The sequence below is a fragment of the Panthera pardus genome, unplaced genomic scaffold (genome assembly GCF_024362965.1).
Source record: "Panthera pardus isolate Hobbes unplaced genomic scaffold, ASM2436296v1 HiC_scaffold_17, whole genome shotgun sequence".
NCBI classification, from domain to species: domain Eukaryota; kingdom Metazoa; phylum Chordata; class Mammalia; order Carnivora; family Felidae; genus Panthera; species Panthera pardus.
In genome coordinates this window covers 8,271,586-8,297,069 of record NW_026526732.1, presented here as the reverse complement: position 1 = coordinate 8,297,069, position 25,484 = coordinate 8,271,586, and the positions used below count along the sequence as shown (strand labels likewise).

At 54.1% G+C, this 25,484-nt stretch overlaps 1 protein-coding gene across 2 annotated transcripts; it reads left to right on the top strand.

The window, feature by feature from the left end:
- The first annotated feature begins 830 nt into the window (after window positions 1-830).
- Window positions 831-19,265, top strand: PNLDC1 (PARN like ribonuclease domain containing exonuclease 1). 2 transcript variants are annotated; one of them, XM_053904305.1, is made up of 19 exons: window positions 831-939; window positions 1,355-1,412; window positions 1,715-1,788; window positions 3,414-3,453; window positions 3,985-4,108; window positions 4,508-4,596; window positions 6,031-6,131; window positions 7,273-7,349; window positions 7,467-7,610; window positions 8,107-8,176; window positions 9,826-9,911; window positions 11,264-11,319; window positions 14,886-14,950; window positions 15,398-15,451; window positions 15,651-15,693; window positions 17,143-17,242; window positions 17,510-17,685; window positions 17,835-17,933; window positions 19,013-19,265. In XM_053904305.1, exons 1-19 carry the CDS (start codon window positions 864-866, stop codon window positions 19,074-19,076), a joined length of 1,596 nt encoding a protein of 531 aa, XP_053760280.1. In that variant the 5' UTR covers window positions 831-863; the 3' UTR covers window positions 19,077-19,265. The 2 variants fall into 2 exon arrangements, with proteins under 2 accessions (XP_053760280.1, XP_053760279.1); XM_053904304.1 differs by having other exon boundaries at window positions 8,104-8,176.
- Window positions 19,266-25,484: the final 6,219 nt, after the last annotated feature.

Below are 25,484 nucleotides of genomic sequence, written 5' to 3'. Positions count from 1 at the left end.
TATACATACATAAGTGAAATAACATTACTATTTCCAATCTGAATATTTGATAGGTTCCTGAAAAAAGCTAAGTATGCACCAACATTTTTTAAAAGTATGATTGGTTCTGAGAGGCCTTCAAGGGAAGACGTAAAGACTGATGGACTAGTGGCTTCGGAAATTGACAGAGACAAAAATAGAGTTCACCTGGAAGTGACACTGTACGTGGGTTCCCCCCCACCCCCACCCCCCAGCAAGGAACAGGTGGATGTTTTTTTTTTACCCCCGCAAGGATTATCCCGGATCATCTCTGCAGTTCGATAGGCAATTATTGAGGCTTTCTGCGGAGAGTTTGACAGATGGTATTATAAAGGATGATGCAGACAAAGTGAAGAAAAAGAAGGGGTGTTGGGGGAGGGGACGGGGCAGCTCAATACGGGCGAAGTGCGAACAAGTGCTGATCTCAAAGCGGACGAGAGGTGGTCCCTCCACCCTGCCACAGCTGCCGTCCTGACCTACGTACCGCAGTTCCTCCAGGTGCTGTCTACCGGCCCGTTTTCACCCTTCTTCAGGCACCATTTTCTCCCACCACCCGTCCTAATAGCCTAGGTCTCGGTAAACCGCACCTTAAAGTCGCTGCAGAGATTGCGGGCGGGCGCGGAGCAAGGGAAAGGGGCTTTGGCTGGAAGGCGGGGTCTAAGCGAGCCCCGCCCGCGGCCGAGGTGTAAGGGCGGACACCTGTGGGCGGGCAGGTGGCGGCACGCGGCCGATCGCAGGCTCCCGGGCGGCCCGCTTCCCGTGCGAGCCCTTTAAGGCGGCCGGCGCGGCGGAAGCGCGTGGCTGCACGTGGCCGCACCGGGCGCCCTCGGCGGAGCTGCGTGGCCATGGACGTGGGCGCCGACGAGTTCGAGCAGAGCCTCCCTCTGCTGCAGGAGCTCGTCCTGGGCGCGGACTTCGTGGGTAAGGGCGGGGATTCCGGGCCCTGTCGCCGCATCCCTCTGGCCCGCGGGAGCCTGCACAGGGTGTGGCGCGGGCGGGACAGGGGCAGGGAGGTGAGGCCCAGCCGGGACGCTCGGCAGGCCGCGGGAGGCGCAGAGAGGGCCCTTCCGACGGACGGGGACATTCCTTCTGGGGCCTGGGCGGTGGGACGTTAGGCAGCGATTACTCCTTGGCCCCACTGTGGTCCAGGTGGAGCCGAGCGGATGGGATGAGTGGCCTGGCTTGTCCTTTGGCTTTCTCCTTTCTGCCTTCTTGACCCCACCTGGCCTCCTGAGCCGAGTACGCTCGCTCACCTGCAACACTTACAACATGAAGAGCCGTGGCAATGGTCTGCGTCTGCGGACTCGTCTTTTTTTGTTTTTTGCCTCCCCCGCAGGTCTGGACATAGAGTTCACGGGCCTTCGTTCTAACCAGTCCCGGCCCCAGCAGATCAGGTAAAGCCAAAGCTGCCTTACAGCTGAGCTAGGGAGGGGCTCACCTGTTGCCCTTCCGACTGGTGTTCTGGCCACTTGCACATTCTTTCTCTGCAGACACCTTGTTGGCACCGGGGGGTGGGGGGGGGGCAGAACAGCACTTTGTGTGTGTGGCGGTGGTCTTTGTCCACTGAGCACTGGGAGTATGTAATAGTTGTAACAAGGAAAAATGCTGCTTGTGGTTGAGAGAGGCTGATCCAAAGTCTGGGGTGCCTTCACACCATTTCCTTCCCTGTGGGATGGAGATGTCTGTTTTTCCGCAGCCTGTTTGACCTGCCCTCGGAGTGGTATCTAAAGACCCGTCAGAGTGTTCAGCAATTCACAATCTGTCAGATTGGTGAGTTTCTTCTTCAGCTGTTTGCTAGAGTTACTGAAGGAGGGGTTTGTATCGCCTTTGGGTTTCCTGCTGGTAAAACAGCTTTGACTCCTTTCAGAGATGCTGGCTTCAGTTTTGGCCGTGTTGTGCCTGTGGGGCCCGACATTTGGGAACAAGCAGAAACTGAATTAGCTGCACTGTTCCCCATGCCTAAGTAAATCGACATTAAAGAATCTGTATCCTCTCTCAAGAAAAAATGCGTGTGGTTTTTGCTTAAAACCTGCAAGAACAAGATCCTGTTATAAAGCGTCTCGCTCTGCAGACTTTTTCACTAATGGGGCTTAGACATCTTTCTATATCAGCATAAACAGATTCCCATTCATTTTTTAACAGTCACGTAGTGTTCTAGCTGTGAATGTACAGATTGACTCAGTCTCCTTATGATGCCTTTTTACCTTTTGTGTGTAATCAAACAAGTTGTGTTAACTGTCCTGGTGTTTATGGATGTGCTTGGTATACTACCAGCAGTGGAGTTGTGGAGTTAGTATGTGCATGAAAGTATGAACTTGGGGGGCCAAACGATCCCTCTCCTACCAGCCATCCACAGAATTTACACTGACTTCTACTAAAGCACTGAACGTGCCTGGTTTCCTCACTCGTGCTGGGTAAGATCAGTCTTCACTTTTTTGCCCACCTGGTAGAGGAAAAATCTAATTGTTCTGATCTACATTAAAAAAAAAAAATTTTTTTTAATGTTTATTCATTTTTGAGAGACACAGAGCATGAACGGGGAAGGGGCAGAGAGAGAGGGAGACACAGAATCCGAAACAGGCTCCAGGCTCCGAGCTGTCAGCACAGAGCCCAATGCGGGGCTCAAACTCACGAACTGCGAGATCATGACCTGAGCTGAAGTCGGGTGCTCAACCGACTGAGCCACCCAGGCACCCCTGATCTACATTTTAAATGCTGGGTTAACCTTTTTTGTAAAGGGGTAGGCGATACATTTTTCAGGTTTTGCAGATTGTTCATATGGTCTCTGTTACAGCTACCTTTCTGTTGCTGGAAGTTAGCCAAAGATAATATGTAAATGAGCATGGTATGTTTCAATAAAGTTTTATTTACAAAAAAAGGTCTTGAAACAGATTTTACCCTTGCTTTTTCTATGCTGAGCATGTGTGTGTGTTCTCTCTCCTTGTCCTTTGCTATTTTTCTGTTGCAGTTTTTTTTCTTAACGGTAAGACCTCTTTGAAAAGTATATAAAACAGCATGTAGATATGTTTCTGTTGTCTTCCCCTACTTTGAAGTCTTCTTCACTTCACCATAGGGTCTTCTTAGCCATGCAGACATTTTAAAGTCCTTCACTGTATAAATCTGTTTTCTTTAGCATTTCCTCCGGTTAGTTTTAAAACTAGAAAAATGTCAGTTTTCTGTATTTGAAGAACCATTCACAATTATAGTTTAGTAATTTCAGTGTGAGTTACAGTTTGAGAGCTCTCCTGTTTCTAATTTTTTTTTTTTAAGAGATTATCTTATTCTAAGGCATACAAAGTATCTTTAGGTGCAAAGTACCGTTTGCAATGTTTCCTTTCTGCAGCTAACTTTTGATAGCTTTGCTTGGGTATTCACTCCCTCTGTTCTTCTTGTAGGATTGTCTGTGTTTTCCAGTATTGAAGGAGAGTCAAACAAGTATGTATGAAGACCTTTTGCAAAACACCTGGCTCTTGCCCACTAATCTTCTCCACCTGCTCTCCCCTCCGTCTTCTGCCCCAGGCTCTGAACCACTTTGGCCCTGGATGTTCCAGGTTCTCCTCCCCTTCTGTGCCCTTCCGGCCTCCTGTCCCCTGCAGGTTCTGGCTGCTTCAGGTCTCTCTTGGGGCAGCATCTTTTCCGGGGGTCTTTCCTGGCACGTCGGTGCCCCTCTCCCTGTTTCTGTGAGCCTTCAGGGTAGGTCTAATGAGGGTGATGTGACTCCTGGACACCAGCAGGCAGAAAGCGTGCTGAACGGTGGACTCAGGATGGGGGTGGACCCTTCCCCGAGGGCAGGATCTCTGCCTTTTTCCTTTGGCCTCAGGGCAGTCAGCAGTACTAGAAGCGGCCAACGTTTAGGTGCTTCTCAAGCGAAAGAAGTAATTCGCTTAGAACCCTGCCCTGTGGGCTAGAACTGAAAAAAATGTCTTTGGCTTTTTTTTTTTTTTCTTAACGTTTATTTTTTTATAGGTATGTAGCCCATTCGTGTAACTTCTTTCTCTTCCCCACGACGTTTGGGGTTTTGGATTCGGAGTTCTCTTTCCAGGCTTCCAGTGTCCAGTTTCTGAATCAGTATGGCTTCGACTACAACAAGGTATGGCAGCAGAGCGGGGAAGGGGAAGGTTTTTTTTTGTTTTTGTTTTTGTTTTTTTAAAGCTTTATTTATTTATAATAAGAGCACAAGTGGGAGAGGGACAGAGAGAGAGGGAGAGAGAAAATCCCAAGCAGGGTCCACACTGTTAGCACAGAGCCTGACACAGGGCTCGACCCTATGAACCATGAGATCATGACCTGAGCCGAAATCAAGAGTCAGATGCTTAACCGACTGAGCCACCCAGGCACCCCAGAGATAGGAAGGTTTTAAAGGTTCTTTGGTCCAGCTGGGCTGCGTCTCATTTCCTGTGCACGTGAGACTGGACAAGGAGGGCTTCTTTTTCATCTCCTGCTGCACAGAGGATGCCTCCACTAGTCTGCTTGTTCTCATCCTGTCTAGTTTCTCAAAAACGGGATCCCATATATGAATGAAGAACAGGAGAAGAAAATCAAACACAACATCCTGACTGGGAACTGGAAAGTTCGCAGGTAAAGCCTGTTTCCCCAGGTGCTTCGTGGGTTTCTGTTTCTGGTGTTTTTCCGCGTTTCCTGTGGGTAGGTGTGCTGGCTCGAGAGCACAGTGACCTCGCGGCGTCACCTTTAACCGGGGTGGCTTCGGCAGTATGCAATCAGCCAAACACGACAGCTCAGAGTGACGGTGGCTCCATTCCTTCCGCTGCGATGAGAGCCCTCTTGCTGCATCAAGTATGATTTTTATGTTCAAAAGTGAAGGGAAGTGGGGAAGAACCGACTCTTGACTCGGTACTTCAGTGGAGAAGCAGGAACTCCATTCCGGTGCCACAGCGGGGAGGGGCTCTGCGGGACTCCCTGTGACGCGTTGTGCTGGCTTTCAGTGTGATCCTGGGGAGGTTTCAGGGGTAAATCCCGGGTAACCTTGACCATGCTGGTCATAGGCCTCGGCCTGGACCTACTGCCCCGTGTTCTTGAATCTGAGCGCTCCCGAGGGCGGGGTCTCTGCCTCTCTTCTTTGGCCCCGGGGCCAGTTGTCCTACTGGAAACCCCGTAATGCCGTAGAGCTGGGCCGGGAGTGATGCAGTGACAGCATCGCGTGGTCACCTGGGCCCCAGACAGGCCCTGCAGTCAGTTGTATGGAGCTCAACCAGTCACTTCAGCAATTTGAGCTCTAGAGTCTTGCCTTTATTGGGAGGGGGCTTAAATTAGACCAGTTTTAGCTCTGGAATGTTCTGGCTGATTATTAGGTCCAGATAACTACGTACTATTGGAGGTGGGGGGTTTTGTTTGTTTGTTTTTGTTAAGCCCTATACCCAAGCTGGACCTCGAAACCACAACCTCAATATCAAGAGTTGCATGTTCCACTGACTGAGCCAGCCAGGCGCCCCCAGAAGTTTTGGGCTTTTTTCTTCCCCCCCTGAAATCCTCATTCATGGATTTTCAATAAAAATGTCTCTTTTTGTAAGAGGAAAACTATTTGAATTTTTAACCTTCTGTTATTTTCAAATGTTGGAGAAGAGTCTTTCCTCCTCTCAAAATAACATCATGTTCTTGTGTCCCTAACATGGGAGAAGATGTGCTTACCAAAGTTCCTGTCTTTTCCTTATGTCACCAGATGGTGCTTTATTACCCCAAAGGCCGAATTAAGCAGACAGGCCTGACTGTAGTGCTCAGTATTGGCTCACTCCCAAGGCCTTTTCCTGCATGCGTCCTAGTGAGGCAGAAAGGATGGGGCGTGCCCCTGCGAATGTATGGGAGAGCATAGGCCAAGCGTCTGGCTTTCTGTTGCAGAACAAGCCTCAGAAAATAGTCCCTTTGGGGTCCATTCTATTGCCCGGATCACCGTGTTAAAGCTGGCACCCTCAACCCCTGGTCACGTTCACACTGTCTTGAGGTTCTGTGGTTCCCGTGGTTTTCTCCAACCTCCCATTTCTGTGTGCCCGCTTTCAGTTCTCTGGATAAAGACCAGATCAAGGTGGTGATTGATGAGGTGACACGGTGGCTGGACCTGGCGGAGGAGGGCGACTGGATGACTCTCCCTGGTATTGCTGGTAGGCAGGAGGCTCTCCCCGAGCCTGGGAGTGTTGGGGCCGGTCACTGGCAGGTGTGGGGGTCGGGGGAAACGTACCCCCTCTGTCTTGTGGATCCTGGGCGTCAGCTCAGCAGGCACGTTGTCCTTGGGGTTAGATCAAGCTCCGACCTCAACTCAGAAGCTGGAGGCATTTTGATCTGTTTTGTTTGGTTTTGTTTTGTTTTTACATTTGCTTATTTTTGAGAGACAGCACAAGCAGGGGAGGGGCAGAGAGAGAAGGAGACACAGAATCTGAAGCAGCATCCAGGCTCTGAGCTGTCAGCACAGAGTCCGACGCAGGGCTCGAACTCACAAACCACAAGATCATGACCTGAGCCGAAGTTGAACTCTCAACCGACTGAGCCACCCAGGCACCCCATACCTGTTTGGTTTTTTTAATTAAAAAAAAAACAAAAACATTTTTTTTTTAAATTTTTTTTTTCAACGTTTTTTATTTTATTTATTTTTGGGACAGAGAGAGACAGAGCATGAACGGGGGAGGGGCAGAGAGAGAGGGAGACACAGAGTCCGAAGCAGGCTCCAGGCTCCGAGCCATCAGCCCAGAGCCTGACGCGGGGCTCGAACTCACGGACCGCGAGATCGTGACCTGGCTGAAGTCGGACGCTTAACCGACTGCGCCACCCAGGCGCCCCCAAAAATACTTATTTTTGAGAGAGCGAGAGCAGGGGAGGGGCAGAGAGAGGGAGACAGAATCCAAAGCAGACTCCGTGCCGTCAGCACAGAGCCCGACGTGAACCACGGGATCGTGACCTGAGCCAAAGTCAGACAGTCAACAGACCAAGCCACCCAAGGGCCTCTGTGTTTATCATTTTGAAAGAGAACTTTATGACATTCGGCGTAGTGTGCTAACGTGGTGGCCGTCAATAGCTGTGACCCCCACACGGAGACCCTTTGGGGTCCTCCTTTTCAGAGCGGCCCTGAGATCAGCTTCGAGGACGGATGCGGATGCCGTGTCGTCCCGTCCCGTGGGCTTCCGGGCCGCGACACACCGAAGCGCTCCGTTTGTTCCATGTAGCTCTCCACTCCCTTCCTCCTCTCGAGGGGAAGGTGAACTGCCATCTGTGGGGGTTCCATGCGAGCCGTGTGTCTCCTTGCCGCAGGCTTCCAGGCCTTTGAGATCCAGCTGGTGCTGAGGCAGGCCCTCCCCAACATCTGGACGGTCCTGAGAGACCAGGGGGTGAGTTCCCGCCGAGAAAGGCTCTCTCTTGTCTTCCCCCCGCTCTCCTTCTGTGAGATTATGGCTATGTTCCCAGGAACCCGGGATTCAGAGGACTTGTCTCTACTTTTGTCTCAGATAATAGTGAAAAAAGTGAGCAAACAGCATCGCTGGTACCTTGAGAACACCTCCTGCGATCGAGAGAGCTGTTGGAAGGAGAAGATTCTTCTCTCTGCGAGGGGTTTTTCTGTGTTTTTCCAGATGCTGGTGAAAGCCCAGAAGGTAGGGAAAAATCTCTCTTCTTGGCCTCCAGCCGTCTTTCGTATTTCTGACCATGGTAATATGCTGCGGCTGCCAACAAAAATGAGATGCCTTGAGATAGAAGCGGTCCGTTCTTGTTGATAACCGGCTTTCTGGATCTAGCCTTCTTTCCCCAAATCGCGACGGGTTAAGCGGGGACAGAGGGTCTGCATAAAACACTAAGGTTCCCGTCCCCCACGTCATGACTAGCTGACCCGGAACTGCTTTGGGGGAATTGCTTCAGTTTAGCCCCCGGCGTGGACCCTGCCCCACATCCCTCCAAGCCCTGCTCGTCCTTTTTCTGGCATCTACGCATAGGGGCCACTTGTCATGGGAGGGGGTGGTGAGGGGGGTTACCGTGTGGTGGGATCTCAGGGTTCTGAAGCTGCCCCCCCCCCCCCCCCCCCGCGGGAGAGTGTGGACCCGGGATGTCTGGTTTTAACCCTCCTTTCTGCCGCCTGTCCATCCCTCCAAGCAGCCCTTGGTGGGCCACAACATGATGACAGACCTACTGCATCTCCACGAGAAGTTCTTCCGGCCGCTTCCAGGTACGGGCGTGCCCGCCACCCCCTCCCGGTCTTCCCTTCACGTCCAGACGTGGTTTGGGCCCCAGTCCTGCCCCAGGATAGCCCCTCCACGTACCCCTCCCCGGGACCCGCGGGTTTCCGGGGGTCTGGCGGATCTGTGCCTGTTCCTATTTTCCCCCAGTGCAAGCCAGGTGACTTTCCGGCAGAAAGACTTCCATTCGGCTTGATCCCGTCCCCGCCTTGATGGCAGCTGTCGTGTACCATTGCCTGAGACCTTGTGGGATCAGAAATGCGAGGAGAGAGGAAGCTACCTTCCGTCTCCGCTACAATCCTAACACTTGGATTTTTTTTCCTCCCCTCTGGGATTTATCACAAATTCGATCACGCTATGTGTTTGATTTTGCGTTTGGCTTCCCCCTCCTCCCCCCCCCCCCCCCCCCCCCCCCCCGCCCAAAGCATTTATGCTGTTAACCTAATGTCATTTCAATGGCTGTGTGGCCTTGTCTTATGGCTGTGCCACACTTTGCCTGACTGGTGCCCTCATTGCATGTGCGATAGTGTCATGCAGCCGTTCAAGGCTTGGACTCGAGAGCCCTGCTTCTGTCCTCCTGCAACCCTCCTCACGTGTGTTAGCTCCGGCAAGGTGCTTTCGAGTTTCCTTGCCTGTAAGAAGGGGGTGATAATAGTGGCGATATCCTACTATTGGGGGATTAAATGAAATAGTGTACGTTGTCTAGATTAAAAGGGTGGGAGGGTTTTAAGACTTCCCCGGAAATGATAAAACCCCTCAGTTTGAGCATATGGAGAGAATCAAGGGAGAAGTAGGGGTAAAATTAATGCGCACTGGCCAGAAAAACTAAGACAACAAAAGAAAACTGCTGGGAGGACAAAAGCTGGGTAAGAAAGGAGAGGTTGGGGACCACGGCCTGGCCCCTGTGAGAGCAGGAAGGGTGGGGAGGGGTGTTAGGGACATGAGGGGGAGTTGGGGGCAGAGAGGGGAGCAGGGGGCAGAGCCAGGAATGAGACGGGCTGTCCTCTCACCCGGCGGGCGGTGGACAGGTGGATGCGTAAAACTGGGGAAGCCCGCAGCACAGCGCCTTTGCAGATCTGGGAACAAACACCCAGAGAAAGAACATGGAAAGCGCTCGCCTGGGGAGCGGGCAGAGGAGAGTGGGGTTTGCTTTGGTTTGTTTTGCCATAAATCTCTTTAAACCCCATACAGGTGGTCCTTTGGTAAATATACCAATTAATAGCTTCATAGCTTTTTTTTTTTTTTAAATCGGGCACTTAAAATTTTTAGTTGATTTTTTTTTTTTTCTTGGATTTCCTCTAAACAGTCCCTTACAGACCATTTCATACCCGCTTTTCAATAGCACTTCTTCCTCCCTGTGTGCATTGGCTCACAGTACAACTACGTTAACTAGTGATGACAATAGACCGTATCCTGAGTTTAATGGAAAACCATCTGGCTTTCACCACCGCAGAAGGTGATGGCAGGTTGGTTTGAGATTTAAAATCCTTAATGACCAGAAGAAAGGATGTTTTTAATTCCCATCTTGTTCTGTTTTGCTTGCCTTGTTTGTGGATTAGCATTGGTGACAAGCTAGGTTGGAGAATCTTCCTTCCCATTTTTATCTACAAACTCCCTTCTATCTGGTGTTTTGCTTCAGAAAGCTATGATCAATTTAAGCTGAATATCCACAGCCTATTTCCTGTTCTCATTGACACCAAGAATGTGACAAAGGACATCTGGAAGGTAAGGAACGGGATTGCTTTGTCCCAGTTTGTTAAAGTTTGTTTACCGAGAGCCTGAGCTCCTGAGAGTGCAAGCAGGGGAGGAACAGAGAGAGAGGGAGGGAGAGAGAGAGAGAATCCCAAATAGGCTCAGCACTGTCAGCAGAGAGCCCGACATGGGGCTTGAATCATGACCTGAGCTGAAGTCGGACACTTAACTGACTGAGCCACCCATGTGCCCTCACTCCGTCTCTTTTTTAAAAATTGTTCCTCAAATCCTTCTCTCCTTTTTTACAACCAGTAACAACTTCCTTTGTATTTTCACGTCGGGTTATCTTCTTAGCTTGTAAGTTTTTTCCTTCCCTCATCCAAGTTCCCATGTTTTGACTGAGTTGTGTGTAGCTTGTCCGATCTAAAGCACCGCACGGAGCAGTTTGTTCTAGAGCTTGATACATGCGTGGTAAGTATCTGCGGCCTGCTCAACAGGGTGGGGGAGGCTCTGAGGGCTCTTAACGATCTCTGCTGAGCCTTAAGGTCATGGGTTTCAACCCTGGGCACGATACCATCACCTGGGAAGCTAAATCCTGCCATCTGGACCCCACCACCAGCTTCCTATGGTTTAGAGGGCTGGGGGTGCAGTGGTGTTTCTAAAGCTCCCAGGTGACTTCTGTTGCACAGTTAGGGTATGAATTGCACATGGAGAAGGGAGGCACCCAACTGGCTTGAATGCTTCTTAGAACTTAAACTGAGGAACAGAGAGAGGGGAATCAGATCAGCATTTTAAAGCCCAAAGCTGGTCACCTAACTATTCAGTAAGGGAGCTACAAAAAAGGCATTGGGTCACTTGGTACCCCTCTGCTTAGAGCCGTGTTTATCATTTGTCCCTCCCCAGTTTCCAGCTCTTCCGCGGGTCTGTGATGCTGTGCATATCCATGTGACAGAGTCCAAGGGTGAAGCAGGAAGGGTGTGGGCTGACCGGAGGGAACCCACGTGTTCTTGCCACACAAGCGGAGAGGAGCTCGGGGTGACCTGGCATTGCCCAAGGCTCTCTGGTTCTTGGAGCACCTGGTGTCCACATGTGTGTCCTTGGCCGTGGTCTGGTGCCTTGGAGGCATATGTTTACAGAACCCCTTAGACACGTGCCTTTGCAGGAAGGTAGTAGGAGTTATTGCAGTTTTTCTAGCCTAGGTTATTGGGTACCTGCTAGAAAACCCAATGATGCTGCTAGGGCCCTAATCAAGGGATAAAGACCCTGATCTTTGAATAGAAAGGAGTTTATAGGAATTATTTTCCAGGATCCTTCAGTGGCCATTGGTAATCCCCAAGCAGATAACAAAAGCACAAGTTTTATTCTGATTTGTTCCATAATTCTAGGAACTGAATTTCCCAAGGGTTTCGAATCTCTCAGAAGTTTATGAAGTCCTAAACAGGTAAGGAGGCTGTTTTTTGGGGGGGAGGGAGCTGCTTGTAGAGCAGGGGGTTCTTGATGGGGCGTTGGGGGATTTTACTCCCCAGGACACACCCTTTTGGTTGTTGGGGGGTGGGGAGGGCTGTCGTGTCTGGCGAGTAGACAGGATGCGCAGGACAGCCCCCAATGGCAAAGAATTCTCCAGCCCCTGACACTCCTGTGCTGAGGTTGATAAACCCTATCTAGAGGGGCAGGAAGCAGGTAAAATGCCTACAGCCACTGAAGTATATGGTGGTCTCTCGTGGCCAGGGTTTAACTTCTTTTGATGTCTTTCTGATTGGAGTGAAAAGCTCTAGCACAGCAGGCTTCTTTCCTTCAGTGCCCTGATGTTTGTCCCCGGCCTGCCGTGGTGCGGGTGGGCACGCTCTGAACACTTGAGTGAATGGCCCCGGACCTTCCTGCAGGAGGTGGCTCCCACTTCCCCTCACAGCCCTGATCCGCTGTGGTCTGGGGGCCTGCTGGTGGGGACACGGATGCCTGGAAGGCACCAGGGTGGGGGTGCTGTGCCTTTCCGTCCTGGGGGGAGGTTGGGGGGGGGGAGCAGCAAACCTGAGCAATGGCAGCTGGAGGTGGGACTGTTCTGGAAGGACGCCTCTGTTGGTGATTGTCCTGTGACAGCCCACAGGGGTGCCCTGCGGCTCAGCATGTGACGGTCTCCTCTGGGTCCTCATGCCTCATGTCGCCTTTCTCCGATGGCCCTCCTGGGCCCCATTTCCCGGAAGAAATGGGGCCCAAATGCAGGAAGGGTCCCCTCCCCTCCAGACCTCTGCAGCGTTGTCCTCTTTGTGGCAGTATCTCCTGCTAGTCAGCACATGTGAGCGCCTACTGTGTGCAGGGTCCAGGCAGGGAAGGGCTGCCCTCCGCCCACCTGCCCAGCCTCTAGTCCCGTTGTCCCTCCGCTGGTTGGATGGCCTCCCTCTCGGGGCCCTCCTCCTGGCCCTCTCCTTTCCCTCGTCATCAGCCCGACCCAGAAATGACAGCTCCCCACTTGACTCTCTTCTCGCAACATGGTCTTTGTTCGTATCTTTGCGACTTACCTTCAGGGGCCTCTGCTTCGCCTCGGCCCACCGAGGCCGGGTTTTCTTCCTTCACAGAACTTGCTCTTGTGAGCTTGCTCAGTGCAAATTCCTCCGTGGTCTCGGCCGATGGGCTGACTCACGGGTGCGTTCCTGGCACCCCGGGCCCCTCTCTTCCTGCACCGTTGATGGTAGCCTCTCGTGGAGTTGTGGAGGGTTTTCGTTTTTAATTCACTCCCGTGGGCTCTTGTTCTTCCACCCCTCCCCTCGCTCCCAGGGTCGCTCCCAGGGTCGCTCCCAGGGTCGCTCCTCGGCCTCCTTCTTGCTCGCTGCTGTGTCCCTGGGTGACCGAATCCACCCCACTAGCTTAAGCTACCACCGCCGTGACTGCCGTTCAGACCTCCAGGACCCCCCTGGCGAGCCGCCTGTCTGCCTGATGTTCCTACCCCACGTGGCCGCAAGCACGTCTAACCTGGCGTTGTTCTCTGCCCCCCAGACCCACTTCTGTGCTGGAGCAGCTTCCTCTACGTCCTTCTGGCACCTGGTGCCGTGCTCAGGGCTGGTGTGCGTGCCAGAGTTTTGTCCGTCACTGACGGGCTCTGAATCTAGACCTCTCGGGTTTGAACCCCAGCTTTGCCACCCAGTGGCTTGCGAGCAACCTTGAGAAAACTACTTAATCTCTCTGGGCCTGAGTTTCACGGCCTGTGACCCTAGAAAATGACTCCAGGTGACGCACAGGCCGCCGTGGGACTTACTGTGCTCCTTGGTGAGAAAGGACCGAGACCTGTGCCTTGCGCTGGGCCCGCGGCTGTGACCTGTTCGCCAGTGGCCATGCTGCTGACGGTCCTAAACCGAGCAGCCACGCTCATTGAACAGATGAGGAAACCAGTGTTCCGAGACACTGGGCACAGACCCAGTTCTCAGAAGCTGTGGTGGGAAACGGAGGGAAGGTCTTCTCGTTGAGTGGGGGCACCAAGCCAGCCACATCTGCTGGTCAGGCGAGTTCTGCCTGTCTTCTGCCCTGAATGTCTGTAGTCAAGTCTGCCCTTCTCTGCATCCCCGGGATCACTGCCCCAATCTTTATTTTCCTTTTTAAAAAATTTTTTTAACGTTTATTTTTGAGAGACAGAGACAGAGCACAAGCGGAAGAGGGGCAGAGAGAGAGGGAGACGCAGAATCTGAAGCAGGCTCCAGGCTCTGAGCTGTCAGCACAGAGCCCAATGCAGGGTTGAACTCACAAACTGTGAGATCATGACCTGAGCTAAAGTCAGCTGCTTAACTGAGCCATCCAGGTGCCCCCGAGTATTTTTCATTCCAGGGATGGTGGTAGCCCCATGGGTGCCTCATGGCCTGTCCTACCTCGTTTCCCACTGCTGCTCAAGTGATCTTTAAAAAAAAATTTTTTTTAATGTTTATTTGTTTTTGACAGACACAGCATGAGGCTGGGCGGCGGGGGTGGGGGAGCGGGCAGAGAGAGAGAGGGAGACACAGAATCCGAAGGAGGCTCCGGGCTCTGAGCTGTCAGCACAGAGCCCGACGCGGGGCTCGAACCCACAAACCACAAGATCATGGCCTGAGCCAGAGTTGGACACTCAACCAACTGAGCCACCCACGTGCCCCTCAAGTGATCTTTTAAAATGTGAACTTGACTGGCCTGTGTTTCTCCTCTGCCTTTCTGATGCTCCTCAAGCACCTCCCCCTGCCCCCGCTGCCAACAGCTGAGCTCTTTCACTGGCCCCTGCCTTTCCCTCGGGGGCTCCGGCCACACACACACACACACACACACACACACACACACAGGTCAGGCCTTGCTCCCTTTCCCTCACTGCCTTTGTGCCTTCATTGTGCGCGAGATGCCAGACGCCTCCCCATCGCTTCAGCCAAGCGAGTTCCTGTGGTTCAGGACTCCCGGAGTGCTTCCTCCTTCAGGAAGCCTTCCGTCCCTCCTGCCCGCAGCCTCCGTACCCTCCAGTGCACTGTTAGTGCCTCGGGCGCTGCGGGGCCAGCTCTGTATGTGTCCTTTGGGTCACCAGGTGCGTGCTCCCTGGGCAGAGCCAGTGTCAACTTTATCCAGGTTCCTCACTCAGGCTAAGCGTGTGGCCAGTACTCTAGTGACCCAGCAGCAGCCTCTGTCACCGTCTTCACCTGTGCTGCTGCCTGCTTACTGAGACCTCATCCGCCTGTTCCTGGACCTGTGCCTTTTTGTTTCTTTCAAAAAGGCACCCCGGTCCCGGGACACTTTTAGTTATATTAGCATAAGACGGTGAGGAGATCCCAAGAAGGGCTTATTTTCAGTGACTGCTTTTTCTTTTTTTAATTTATTTTTTAACGTGTATTTTTGAGAGAGAGAGAGACACAATCTGAAGCAGGCTCTAAGCTGTCAGGACAGAGCCCGACGCGGGGCTCAAACCCACGAGCTGTGGACGCTCAGTCGAAGTTGGACGCTTAACCGACTGAGCCACCCAGGGCCCCCTCTGTGACTATGCTTTACGCTGTTTTTCTTCTGTACTAGTGACTTGAATCCTACCAAAAGTTCCGGGCCAGTGATTATTCACGCAAGCAAGTGCGAAAAATACGGTATGTTCCCGTGAGCTGGGGCCACCCCCAGGCCGCTGAGTATTGGGGTGGCGGCGCTATGGCCTGGTCTCCCCATGGGCAGGTGTGTGTGGGAGGGTTACGTGGGTGCTCCATCATTTTCCTGTCTATGCTCCACGTGACCCCCCTACCCTGAAAAGGAGTCCTTCTGGAAGGCTTCACGACCTCCTGGGGGACGTCTGCTCCCCCTTGGCACGTGACTAGCCTGCTGGGCAGCTTTCTGCCTCGGCTTCCTGCTGTCGTGGGGGACCCGGGGTGAAGGTCGATGCGGGTGGGAAGAAGGGCACACCCCTCTCTGGAGGAGCGATGGTTGGTGGTGGTGCGTGTGCGGCCAGCACGGGTGTGGAGCTGGGCGGAGAGGAGGCTCCTTGTCCAGGCCGTGTTCTGACGGCTGCCCGATTCTCTCCCGCTTCTGGAACACGGCTTCAGCTGAGACCAAGTACCCCCACGAGGCTGCGTATGATGCTTTCCTCTGTGGCTCGGGTGAGAGTTGCCGTCGTTATACTTGGTGGGGGGAGGCTCACGCTTTATTGGGGATGATCCCCCCTCCCCAACCCCGAGGCTCTCCGTTCATTTCTAGGTGGGTTGCACGTCACGGAAATAAAGCGTGGCTTTGCCTGTTTTGATAAGGGGAGCTGGTCGAGGCTGGATGCCTGTTATATCTCTAGCGTTTTGTCCCCAGTTCTTCTGAAAGTGGCACATTTGCTCCTGTGGAGAGTACATGGGTGAGTGTTCCTTCCATCCTGTTACGGGAACGGGGCTCGCTGGGTGTGAGCTAAGGCGCCCGGCTCCTGCGGCTGTCCCAAAGGGAGCGTGTGGGGCGCTATGTACACGCAGTCCCTGCCCGGGGAAGCAGACTTCCTCCTCAGGGTGGCCTTCCCTGCTGGTCCTGGCCCCCGTGTTCCCACTGGGAAAACTCACGTGCCGGGAGGCCGAGGCGGTAAGGCCAGCTGTGGCTCCTGACCCCCGCCTCCGTGCCTCCCGGGGTGTAAGCTTGCTTTGTTACCTGCCTGTTCCTCATCACTGTGTCACGGTGAGGTAGGAGGGCTGAGTGTCCAGGCCCATAAGGGACCCCTCCTGGGGGTCCCCGCAGTCAGGCCGGGGAGAAGGGGAGGGACTTGGAATCGGGCATAGAGGAAAGCGTTTCTAAAACCCCAAATTGGAATGCGTGGCGGCGTCATCCTCGATGCTTCCAGCATCCGCTCGTAGGCGGTGACACCACACATGAAATACACATTCTGTAGGGCCAGCTGGGTGTCCGTGTTTGTTGTGTAGGATTTGGGCCAGGTGAGGAGCTCATCAGAATTGAAACACAGGGTCCTTGAGGCCGACTTGGAAACCTTTGCGGACTAGTGAAAGCTAATAACTTTGGACGAATCTGTTAACCGTGGTACTGCCTTTTTGTCTGTTTTGGTAATGGACGTTATGCATAGCAATCCTCTGTGACCTATTGATGTGAGGCTTATAACTTAAATAGGAATTCCCCCCCTCTTGCTCCTCCCTGAGCTCTGACCGCATCTCCGTGCTCCCCGGGAGGTACCCACGTGCCAGACGGTGAAGGCAGCTAACAGCCCGAATGGCAGAAAATCTCCTCCATTCTTCTCCCTGTCTTCTAGAACTTTTCCGGTCCAGATGACCCCAGTGTCCGACCTCCCATCCTCCTCCTTAGCGTCCGGAGGTGGCACCCGGGTGCCTTACATCCTTCTGTTTGATTGAGTCCTCTTGACCTAAAAGCCCTCCTAGATTTAGAGAAGTTCTATGGCTGCTGGGCCTGCCTGGCTCCAAGGCCTGTGTCTTCTCACAGACCTGTGCTCAGGGGTCTGGTGGTGTCTGGACAGAGGCAGGGCGTGGTGGGTCGAGGGGTGAGGGACGGCCTTTTGGAATCAAGGGTGATGGTCCCATCAAGGGATGATAAAGTGGACCTGGGGACAGCGGCCTCACGAATTCTCTGAGCCCATTGCTAATGTTTGTCAAGGGATCTTTACCAAAGTGCAAGTTCTGCTTTGGCCTGGGCCTGGAGAGAGCTCTGTGAGATTGGCCGGTTGGGGGAAGCACGTGGACTTGGAGGGAGGAAGGGCCTTCCCCTGTTGTCCCCGGACCCTCAGCTGTGGCCGAGGACCTGTGTGTAACTGCTGGTACGCCTGAGTGCTCCGGGCTTTTCTCTGTCCCCGTAGAGCTGGCTCCCTGCCTGAGCTGTCCTTCCCTCTGTACCTCGATGTGCTGGCTCCCTATGTGAACCAGGTGAATCTTATCCGAGCCGGGGTCCCTAAGATCGTGAGTAGCTTTTGTTTCGCTCCTTCCCCTACTCAGCCGCGTGCGGGGAGCAGTCTGGTTCGGGGGTCTCTCAGAAGGGGGCGCTCCCGCCCTGCTAGGCTTGTTCTGTGTCTTCCTGCCCAAACCCGCGTGGACGCGCTCGTTCCTTCCTTCCCCTCCCAGCCCAGACAGAGCCCTTCCTAGCCTCTCTCAGGGTCTTCAAACCCTGGGGTAGGTTGCCAGTAGGAATGGCAGAGAATCTCCTCCTTTCTTCTCCCTGTCTTCTAGAACTTTTCTGGTCCAGATTACCCCAGTATCCGACCTCCCATCCTCCTCCTCAGCGTCCGGAGGTGGCCTGGGGTCAGCGAGCAGCAAGTGTACCGTGAGTTTCAGAATCTCTGCAAGTTCGATGTCCGGCGACTGTCGCGGAGCCAGTTCCTGCTCTTGACCAATAAGTTCAAGGAGTAGGTGCCTGGGTTCGCAGCCCGCCCTCCCGCCCCGCAGCCCGCCCTCCCGCCCCGCAGCCCGCCCTGTCTCCTTGCGGCCTCCTGCGGCCTGCTCAGAGACGCAGGGCTGATACTTGCACGCCTGACCTGAGACCCTCTTTTGGCAGCGCTCGGAGCATCCTGAGGGAGTACCGGGGCCACCCCACCCTGCAGATCTCCCTCTATCGGTACTGGAGACACTCCCCCGACATCAACTGCTTGTTGCAGTAAGTGACCAGGGCCGAGGCTGCCCTCTGGACTGGCCCGCAGCGCCAGCTGGGGCTGAGTGGGGCACGGTTCGCTGGCGAGCGTGTGGTCAAGGGGTCCTTGGCGAGTATGGTGGCCTGAACGTTAGTCAGTGAGACCGGACAGGGCTCTGGTAAACGTCCGCTGTGTTGGGTGCTGGCCTAGGTTCTAGGCCTTCGTCAGTGAACAAAGCGCAATCTTGCCCTCGTGGAACTCACACTCCAGTGGGAGGTGACAAGTGAATTGCGCGACGGATCAGGTGACAAGCGTCTGTTAAAAAGAAGAGCCCGTCAGGAGGTGGGAGTGGAGGGCCAGAGAGGGGCGGACGGTTAAAGGAGAAGGTGGGACCCCATTAAAGTCTCCAGGGAGGTGAGGGAGCGAGCCAGGCAGAGCGCGGGGGAGGACCGTGTCCAGGCAGCGGGCGGAGGCCCTCGAGAGGGGCCACGAGGAGAGAAGGGACACAGGTACGTGGGCCGGACGGGGTGGAGGGCTGCGGGTGAGGGCCGTGGGCGAAGCCGCGGGTGGTCAGAGGTTTTCAGCAGAGGAGGTTTTCAGCAGAGGTGGGACGCAGACTGCAGAGGACACGGAGGGCCAGGGAGGAAGTCGGGGAGCCAGGCGGGCGTGCCGTCGGCTTTTGGGGCTTGCACTGCATGGCAGCAGAGGGGGGTGCCCAAGGGGGTCCCGGGCAGACCGGAGCGGGGTCGAGTTTGAATCGGGGTTTTTTGGCCCGCGTAACTGAAAGGTGGAGTTGCGTCGTAAGGGTTTCGGCTTGCCGGTTGGGAGCCGTATGTGTAGAAAACGGCATGCTTCAAGACGTTTGGCCCCTTGGCGATGTTTTCCTGCCTGCCAACCTCTGATGTAAACCGCTAGGAGGACGACCGGTCCGGGTGGGTCTCGGAGTCCTTCTGCGCTCACGGCGGAAGCTCGTGCTGGGGAAGTGAGGGGAAGACAGGACGGTCTGGGTCAACGGAGCGGGGGGCCCGCGTGTCTGGGCTTTCACACCTGCCAGCGCACACGCGGCCGTCCGGCCGGCACCGCTGACCTGTGCTCTGTCTTGCAGGGTCTGTGGCGTGGTGGCCACCTGGGCCCTCCTCGCTCTCGTCCTCGGGAGACCTGACCCCTGAGCATGGCCTGCAGCCTCTGTCCCATCTCCGTGCCTCTCCGGGACAGCTGTCCGCATGGGGCTCCTGTGGCTTTTGTGTAAATCGTACCTTTCTCTGCAGACCGATGTGTGTGGTCCTTATGAGGAACTTTGTTTCAAATGTGAAATTGTGTAACTATTATCAACGATAAAGAAATCCTTAGAAGTGGAACTTTCGTGGCCCAGACTTTTCTTTTTGTAAATGGGAGAAGTTCCCACCTCTGGGAACTTAAGCTAATGTTCCAGAGGGTCTCATGTGCAGACAACTAGCATTGGACGCCAGGTGAACAAAGGGCCACATTATTTCTGGGAGAGAAATTCTTGGCCAATAGGCTGGTTGGGATTTAAATCTGGGAAATGGCCTAAGTGTCCATGTGCATCTGTGATGTTTTGATAACATTTTATGGTTTATAATGTTGAACATTCACTTCAGAAACAAGAATTACCCAGGGGCACCTGGGTGGCCCAGTCGGTTAAGCGTCCAGCTCTTGGTTTTGGCTCAGGTCGTGAGCTCACAGTTTGTGAGTTCGAGCCCCGAGTCGGGCTCCACATTGCTGGTGCAGAGCCTACTTGGGATTCTCTCTCCCTCCCAGTCTCTCTGACCCTCTCTGGCTTGCTCGCTCACTTGTTCTCAAAAAAGAAAAATTAAACAAAAAACAAAACTTCTCCATCCCACAGCTGTGTCCCCTGAGGGGCCAGGGAGACTCGGGTTATTTTGCTTCCTCTGTGGTGCTCCACACCCGCCATGCCCACGCTGTACTCAGCTTTATGAGTAGCTGTTCTCCATCGGGAGCAGAACTTGGCTGTTTGTGCAATCTTGAAACTTCACTTATGATGATTCAGCAGAACCTTCCTAAATGGGGGCGGGGAGGGGGGTGCCGCTGTTTCCTCCATAAAACGGGAGTGTTAGTGGTGGCAGCCGCCCAGTCGGGAGCTGCCTGTCCTGAGGGACGTGAGCGCCAGATGGGGTGCTGTCCCTCGAGATTCGGGGCAGCTCATGGTCAGGCCAAGGACACCGAACTCTCAGGTGGCGGGAGGGAAGTTTTACCCCTTTGTCCACACAGCATCCTAGTGGGGACGCCCCCCCTTCCCCAATCGGATGTCACTTTGTATACACTGAGGAGAGCTCCCTTTTCTCACGTGGGCTTTCGGGGCCCAGTCTAATTTAGATGGGCTCAGCATTCAGTGCTCAACACGAGAGTGAGAACAAGCTTAGGTCCGTGAGCGGAGTGACCGTTTTGGCTTTCCGGGGTCGGAGTGCGGTCCGAGCACTGTGAGCTGTTTTCTGTGGTTCGGGAGTGAAAGCGGCCTGTCAGGACTTTACCTCTTAGCTGTTCACGGGTCTTTACCCCTCCCCTGCTTCTCACACCTTCGGTGGGGCATCTGCTGGTGCTGAGGGCACTGTCTGCTGTCCCTGCTGGGGCGGCGGGTGGGGGAGAGGGGTGGAGGCGGCCGAGTTCCTCCAAGTCCGTGACTCTGCTTGGGTTCTAGCTCCTGATTCTCCTGGGGTTCGTTTGTTTTCTCTTTCAAGTTTATTCGTTTATTTTGAGAGGAAGAGAGCCAGTGGGGGAGGGGCAGAGAGAGGGAGAGAATCCATGCCGCCAGCAAGAGCCCTACATGGGGCTTGAATCTCAAACCGTGAGATCATGACCTGAGCCGAAGTCGGAGGCTTAACTGACTGAGCCCCCCCCCCCCCCCAGGCGCCCCCCTCGTGGGGTTCTTGATCTGCGTGCTGCTCAGAAGTGCTGAGAGCAGGGAGAGCCCTGGGATGCCGGGGGGGGGGGGGGGAGGGGGGCTGGGGGGGCTTTTGCTGCCTCACCCTGCTTTCTCCTCCTCTTTGTGTAGGTCTTGATAGCCAAGCTTCTCCTGTAGTTCTCTCTCCCATCATTAAATGAAAAATCCAAAGCAAAATGTAAACCGGATGCCTTACTCTTCCCCCTGCCCCCACCTGCCTCTCCCTGGGGCTCTGGCCCTCCTTCCCCTTTCAGGCTCCTTTCCCTTCAGCAGAGACTGGCGCCCCCCCCTCCCCACCCTGCAGAAAGTCTCCCTCTCCACCGCCTCCCCTGCACAGCCTTCCCTGGATTCCCCACGAGCATCCCTGAGCCTCTGGCCTTCCCGCTTGCTCCTGTCCTGTAGGTCGGGTCCAGCACCCTCCTCTTCCCTCTGCCTGGCTCCTCCCCTTCACCCCTGAGACTCCGTTCAGTTGGCATCCCCTCTGGCTTCTGGATCTCTGCTGACGGGCTGGTGCCGTCGGGGCTCGGGCTCATCCTGCCTGTTAGAACCCCGAGTGCCATGTGGCCGTGCTCCTGGCCTGTCCCCCTCACGGGTGGCTGCTCCGGTCCGAGGCCCGCGTGTGGCTCTCCCGTGCTGCCTGTGCCTGGAGCCTCCATGCTACTCGCAGTGGAGTTTGAGTTCTTTGGTGCTGCTCCTGGAGGCACCTTGAAAACGGAGTCTGCGGGCACCTGGGTGCTCAGTCCATTAAGCGTCTGACTCCTGACTTCGGCTCAGGTCACCATCTGGTTCATGGGTTCAAGCCCCGAGTCAGGCTCTGTGCTGACACTGTGGAGCCTGCTTGGGATTCTCGCTCCCTCTCTCTCTCTGCCCCTCCCCCACTCACTCTCTTCTTCTCAAATAAACTTAAAAAAAAAAATAGGGAGTCTCATCATTTCACACAATTGACACGTTCTGCCTCTGCAAGAGGAAAAGGACGCCCGGGAACCCCACATCTCCCCGGCCGAGGGGTGTCCTTACGACCCTCGGGGTCCTGATCAGATAGAAGTGACTTGATTCCAGTCCTTGCTCTTAGAATGTTTGAATCTTCTTTGTAGTTTAATCAATGAGATTTTTAACATGAGAAAGATCATGACTGGAAATCCTCTTGAAATGATCAGCTTAAAATTAGCCTTTCTCTTTATATCTTTCAAGTAGCTTTTCCCTGAGAGGTGAAAGTTCGTGTCATTCGTGATCCCCTTTGGAATACTTTTTGAGGAAGAAGCATCTGGTGTAATTTTTCCGTAAACTTGTCTGAAAATCCAGGGCAATCTAATTAAAACGCTAAGTCCCTTTTGCCGCACAAGGGATGAGGACGTGGGTGTCTTTGGGGCCCTCACCCTGCCCACCACCTCCTCCAGCAGCAGTTACTAAGGACCCACAGCCCTACCAGGTAAGTGTTAGTGTCCCCACCTTGCGACGAAGAAGCAGAGGCTGATGCAGAACTTGCGGGCAGTGACCCACAGCCTCTGCTGGTGGCCCTGCACCGTCACTGGGTCTCTGGAACACCACGGTGCCTACACAGTGTCAGCTGGGGGTCCGCCCTGGGCAGCTCGCACACACAGGCTTTCATGCACCCCAACCCCGCCGCCTGAGCTCTTATCATTTGCCTTCACCCCTTTTCCTAGAGAGAAATACATGGTCCTAACATTTGGGAAAGAGCACAGGGGGAGCTGGGCTCAGCCTGCTTTTTTGATTTTTAGGTTAATTAAAAAAATTTTTTATTTTTTACATTTATTTTTGAGAGAGCACGAACAGGGGAGGGGCAGAGAGAGAGGGAGGCACAGAATCTGAAGCAGGCTCCAGTCTCCGAGCTGTCAGCACAGAGCCCAATGCGGGGCTCAAACTCATGGTGCCCTGTACATTAAAAAAAAAAAAAAAAAAAAAAAAGGGGGGTGCGGAGGCGCCTGGGTGGCTCAGTTGGTTGAGCGTCTGACTTCAGCTCAGGTCATGATCTCGCAGTCTGTGAGTTTGAGCCCCGCATCGGGCTCTGTGCTGACAGCTCAGAGCCTGGAGCCTGCTTCGGATTCTGTGTCTCCCTCTCTCTCTGCCCCTCCCCTGCTCGTGCTCAGCCTCTCACCATCAAAAAATGAATAAACGTTAAAAAAAAATTTAAACATGTTGCAGAGAACAGAAGAAAAAGCAGGCACTCATTCTCTCCCTACCTTAATATCATTTTGGACTTGCTCTTTAAAACATTTATGTGTGCACACCGTACGAGTCTTAGAGTGCATATTCTTTCATCCACGAAGACTCGCTAAGCACCACAGAGACTTGCTGGGCATGGAGCACTGTCCCAGGGTGGGGTGGGGGGGGCGGTTATGAGAGCACAGAAAGGTGGTGCTGAAAGGGCACGTCAAGGGTAACTCAGAGCCAGCAATGGAGAAAACGAAAGAACGGGGTAGTTTGTGACATTAGAGTGTCCAGGGGGCTCATGGAGGTACTGTGTGAGCAGAGACCTGGCGGGAGAATAAGCCTAGGATGCCTGTGGAGAGGTCTCCAGGCAGGGCTGCAAAGGCCCTGGGGCAGGGGAGTGCTGGCTGCCCAGGTGGGTGTGGTGGGAGCAGAGGGCTGGGCGGCAGGGAAGCGAGCATCTGGCCAGGCCCCGTTGATGCTTTTATCAGAGGACTGAAACCAGGGGAGGATTCGAAGTGGGGGTGGGACATGACTGGCTTGGGTTTTATTTTTTTATTTTTTAAGTTTTGGTTTTAAGTTTATTTAGACAGTGCGCACAGGCGGGTGAGGGGCAGAGAGAAGGAGAGGCAGAATCCCAAGAGGGTTCCACACCATCAGCACAGAACCCAATGCAGGGGCTTGGACCCATGAACTGCAAGGTTTGTATTTTAATTCCAGTTTAGGTTTTATCTATTTTTTTATTTTTTTAACGTTTATTTGTTTTTGAGAGTGCGAGCGTGGGAGGGGCAGAGAGAGAGGGAGACACAGAATCTGAAGCAGCTCCAGGCTCTGAGCCATCAGCACAGAGCCCGATGCAGGGCTCAAACCCACAAACCAACAGTGAGGTCATGACCTGAGCTGAAGTTGGACGCTTAACCGAGGGAGCCACCCAGGTGGCCCTAGGCTTGTATTTTAATTCCAGTTTAGGTTTTAAAGGGGTGGGCTCAGGCCTTGAGCGGCTGAGGGCAACCGGTTAGGAGGCTGTTGGGATCACGCGGGGCTCGGAGCCGGCATCGCAGCAGTGGGCAGCCAGGTGCCTTTTGACAGCAGAGCCCCTGTGACTCCCTGAGCGCCGGGTCTGAGAGCAAGGGGTTGCGTGTCTGTGGCCTGAGCAGGTGGAGGTGCAGGGTCACCCTGCGAATGCGGGGTCTTTGGTGCCTGTGAGCAGAAGACGCTGTTTTCATTGCGATAGTGTCTGTCATTTATGGGTGACGAGGGAAGAGGTGCTCAGGGGAGGCAGAAGAAGGTGCATCTCTCCCAAGGCCCCTGGGGCAGGCAGAGGGCCAGGCTGGTCGGGTTCTGCCACCAGATCTCCCCCCCACCGCACAGCTGGGCCCCTTCACTAGTTGTCATGCGTCCCCACCCTGGAGCCTCCCGGCCGGCTCTGATCTGGTTAATGTATTGTCCAAGGAATGCTTTGGTTTTAAGAGAGGGTTCTAGGGGGAGAAAACCAAGGGGCTGTTGTCACGTGGGCGAGGGAAGTTCCTCCAGGAGAGGCTGTGGTCTGGGTTGCTCAGATGCCAGTGCCCCGAGGGACTAGACCGAGCAGCTCTGCTCTGGGCACAACCGACCTCGGCATCATCTTGGCTTCTCCACTGGCACCCAGGGGAACGGCTGCCGGTCACTTCGTCCCACCCCCCGGGGACTGCAGTGCCAGCAGGAAAGGGTGGGGGGCCTGGAGTCCAGGCAGTGCTCTCCTCCCCGCGCCGTGCCCGCTGCATCCCTTGGAGGAAGGGGACCGTGTCTGAATCCCCACAGAGTGGTCGAGGCCCTAAGGAGGACTTTCTTGCCGCGGAGCTCAGCCCTGGGGCCTGGGGCCAAAGCTCAGCTTGGAAAGAGCTCCTTTCCGGGCTCCGTGAGGATCCCCTGGCGAACCCAGGGAAGATCACTGGACAAGGAAGTTCTAGTATTTCCGCACTCCTTGGTTAAATGCCACCATGGAGTCACCCTGCAGTCACATCCGAAGGTATTTCTAAAGGAATCCGAGACACTTGGCTGTTAAGTTACAGGCCAGGTGGGGCTCTTTCAGTATCCCTTAAAATCTTCCCGGATTGATCGTTTACTTACCTGTAGGTCAAGCTTGTGCTAAAACCCGAGACCTACACTGGCATTTGGAAAGAAAGTATGAGAAACTTGTTTGTTTTCCTTACTCCTAAAAATTTCATTTTGGAGCACCTGGGTGGCTCAGTTGGTTAAGTGTTCGACTTTGGCTCGGGTCACGATCTCACAGTTCATGGGTTCAAGCCTGCATCGGGCTCTGTGCAGACAGCTCAGAGCCTGGAGTCTGTTTCGGATTCTGTGTCTCCCTCTCTCTCTGCCCCTCCCTGCTCACACTCTGTCTCTCTGTCTGTCTCTCTCTCAAAAGTAAATAAACATTAAAACAAAAGTTTCATTTTATAATGTGCATATTAGTACATGAAGTACACTAACTTATCGGGAGATCACA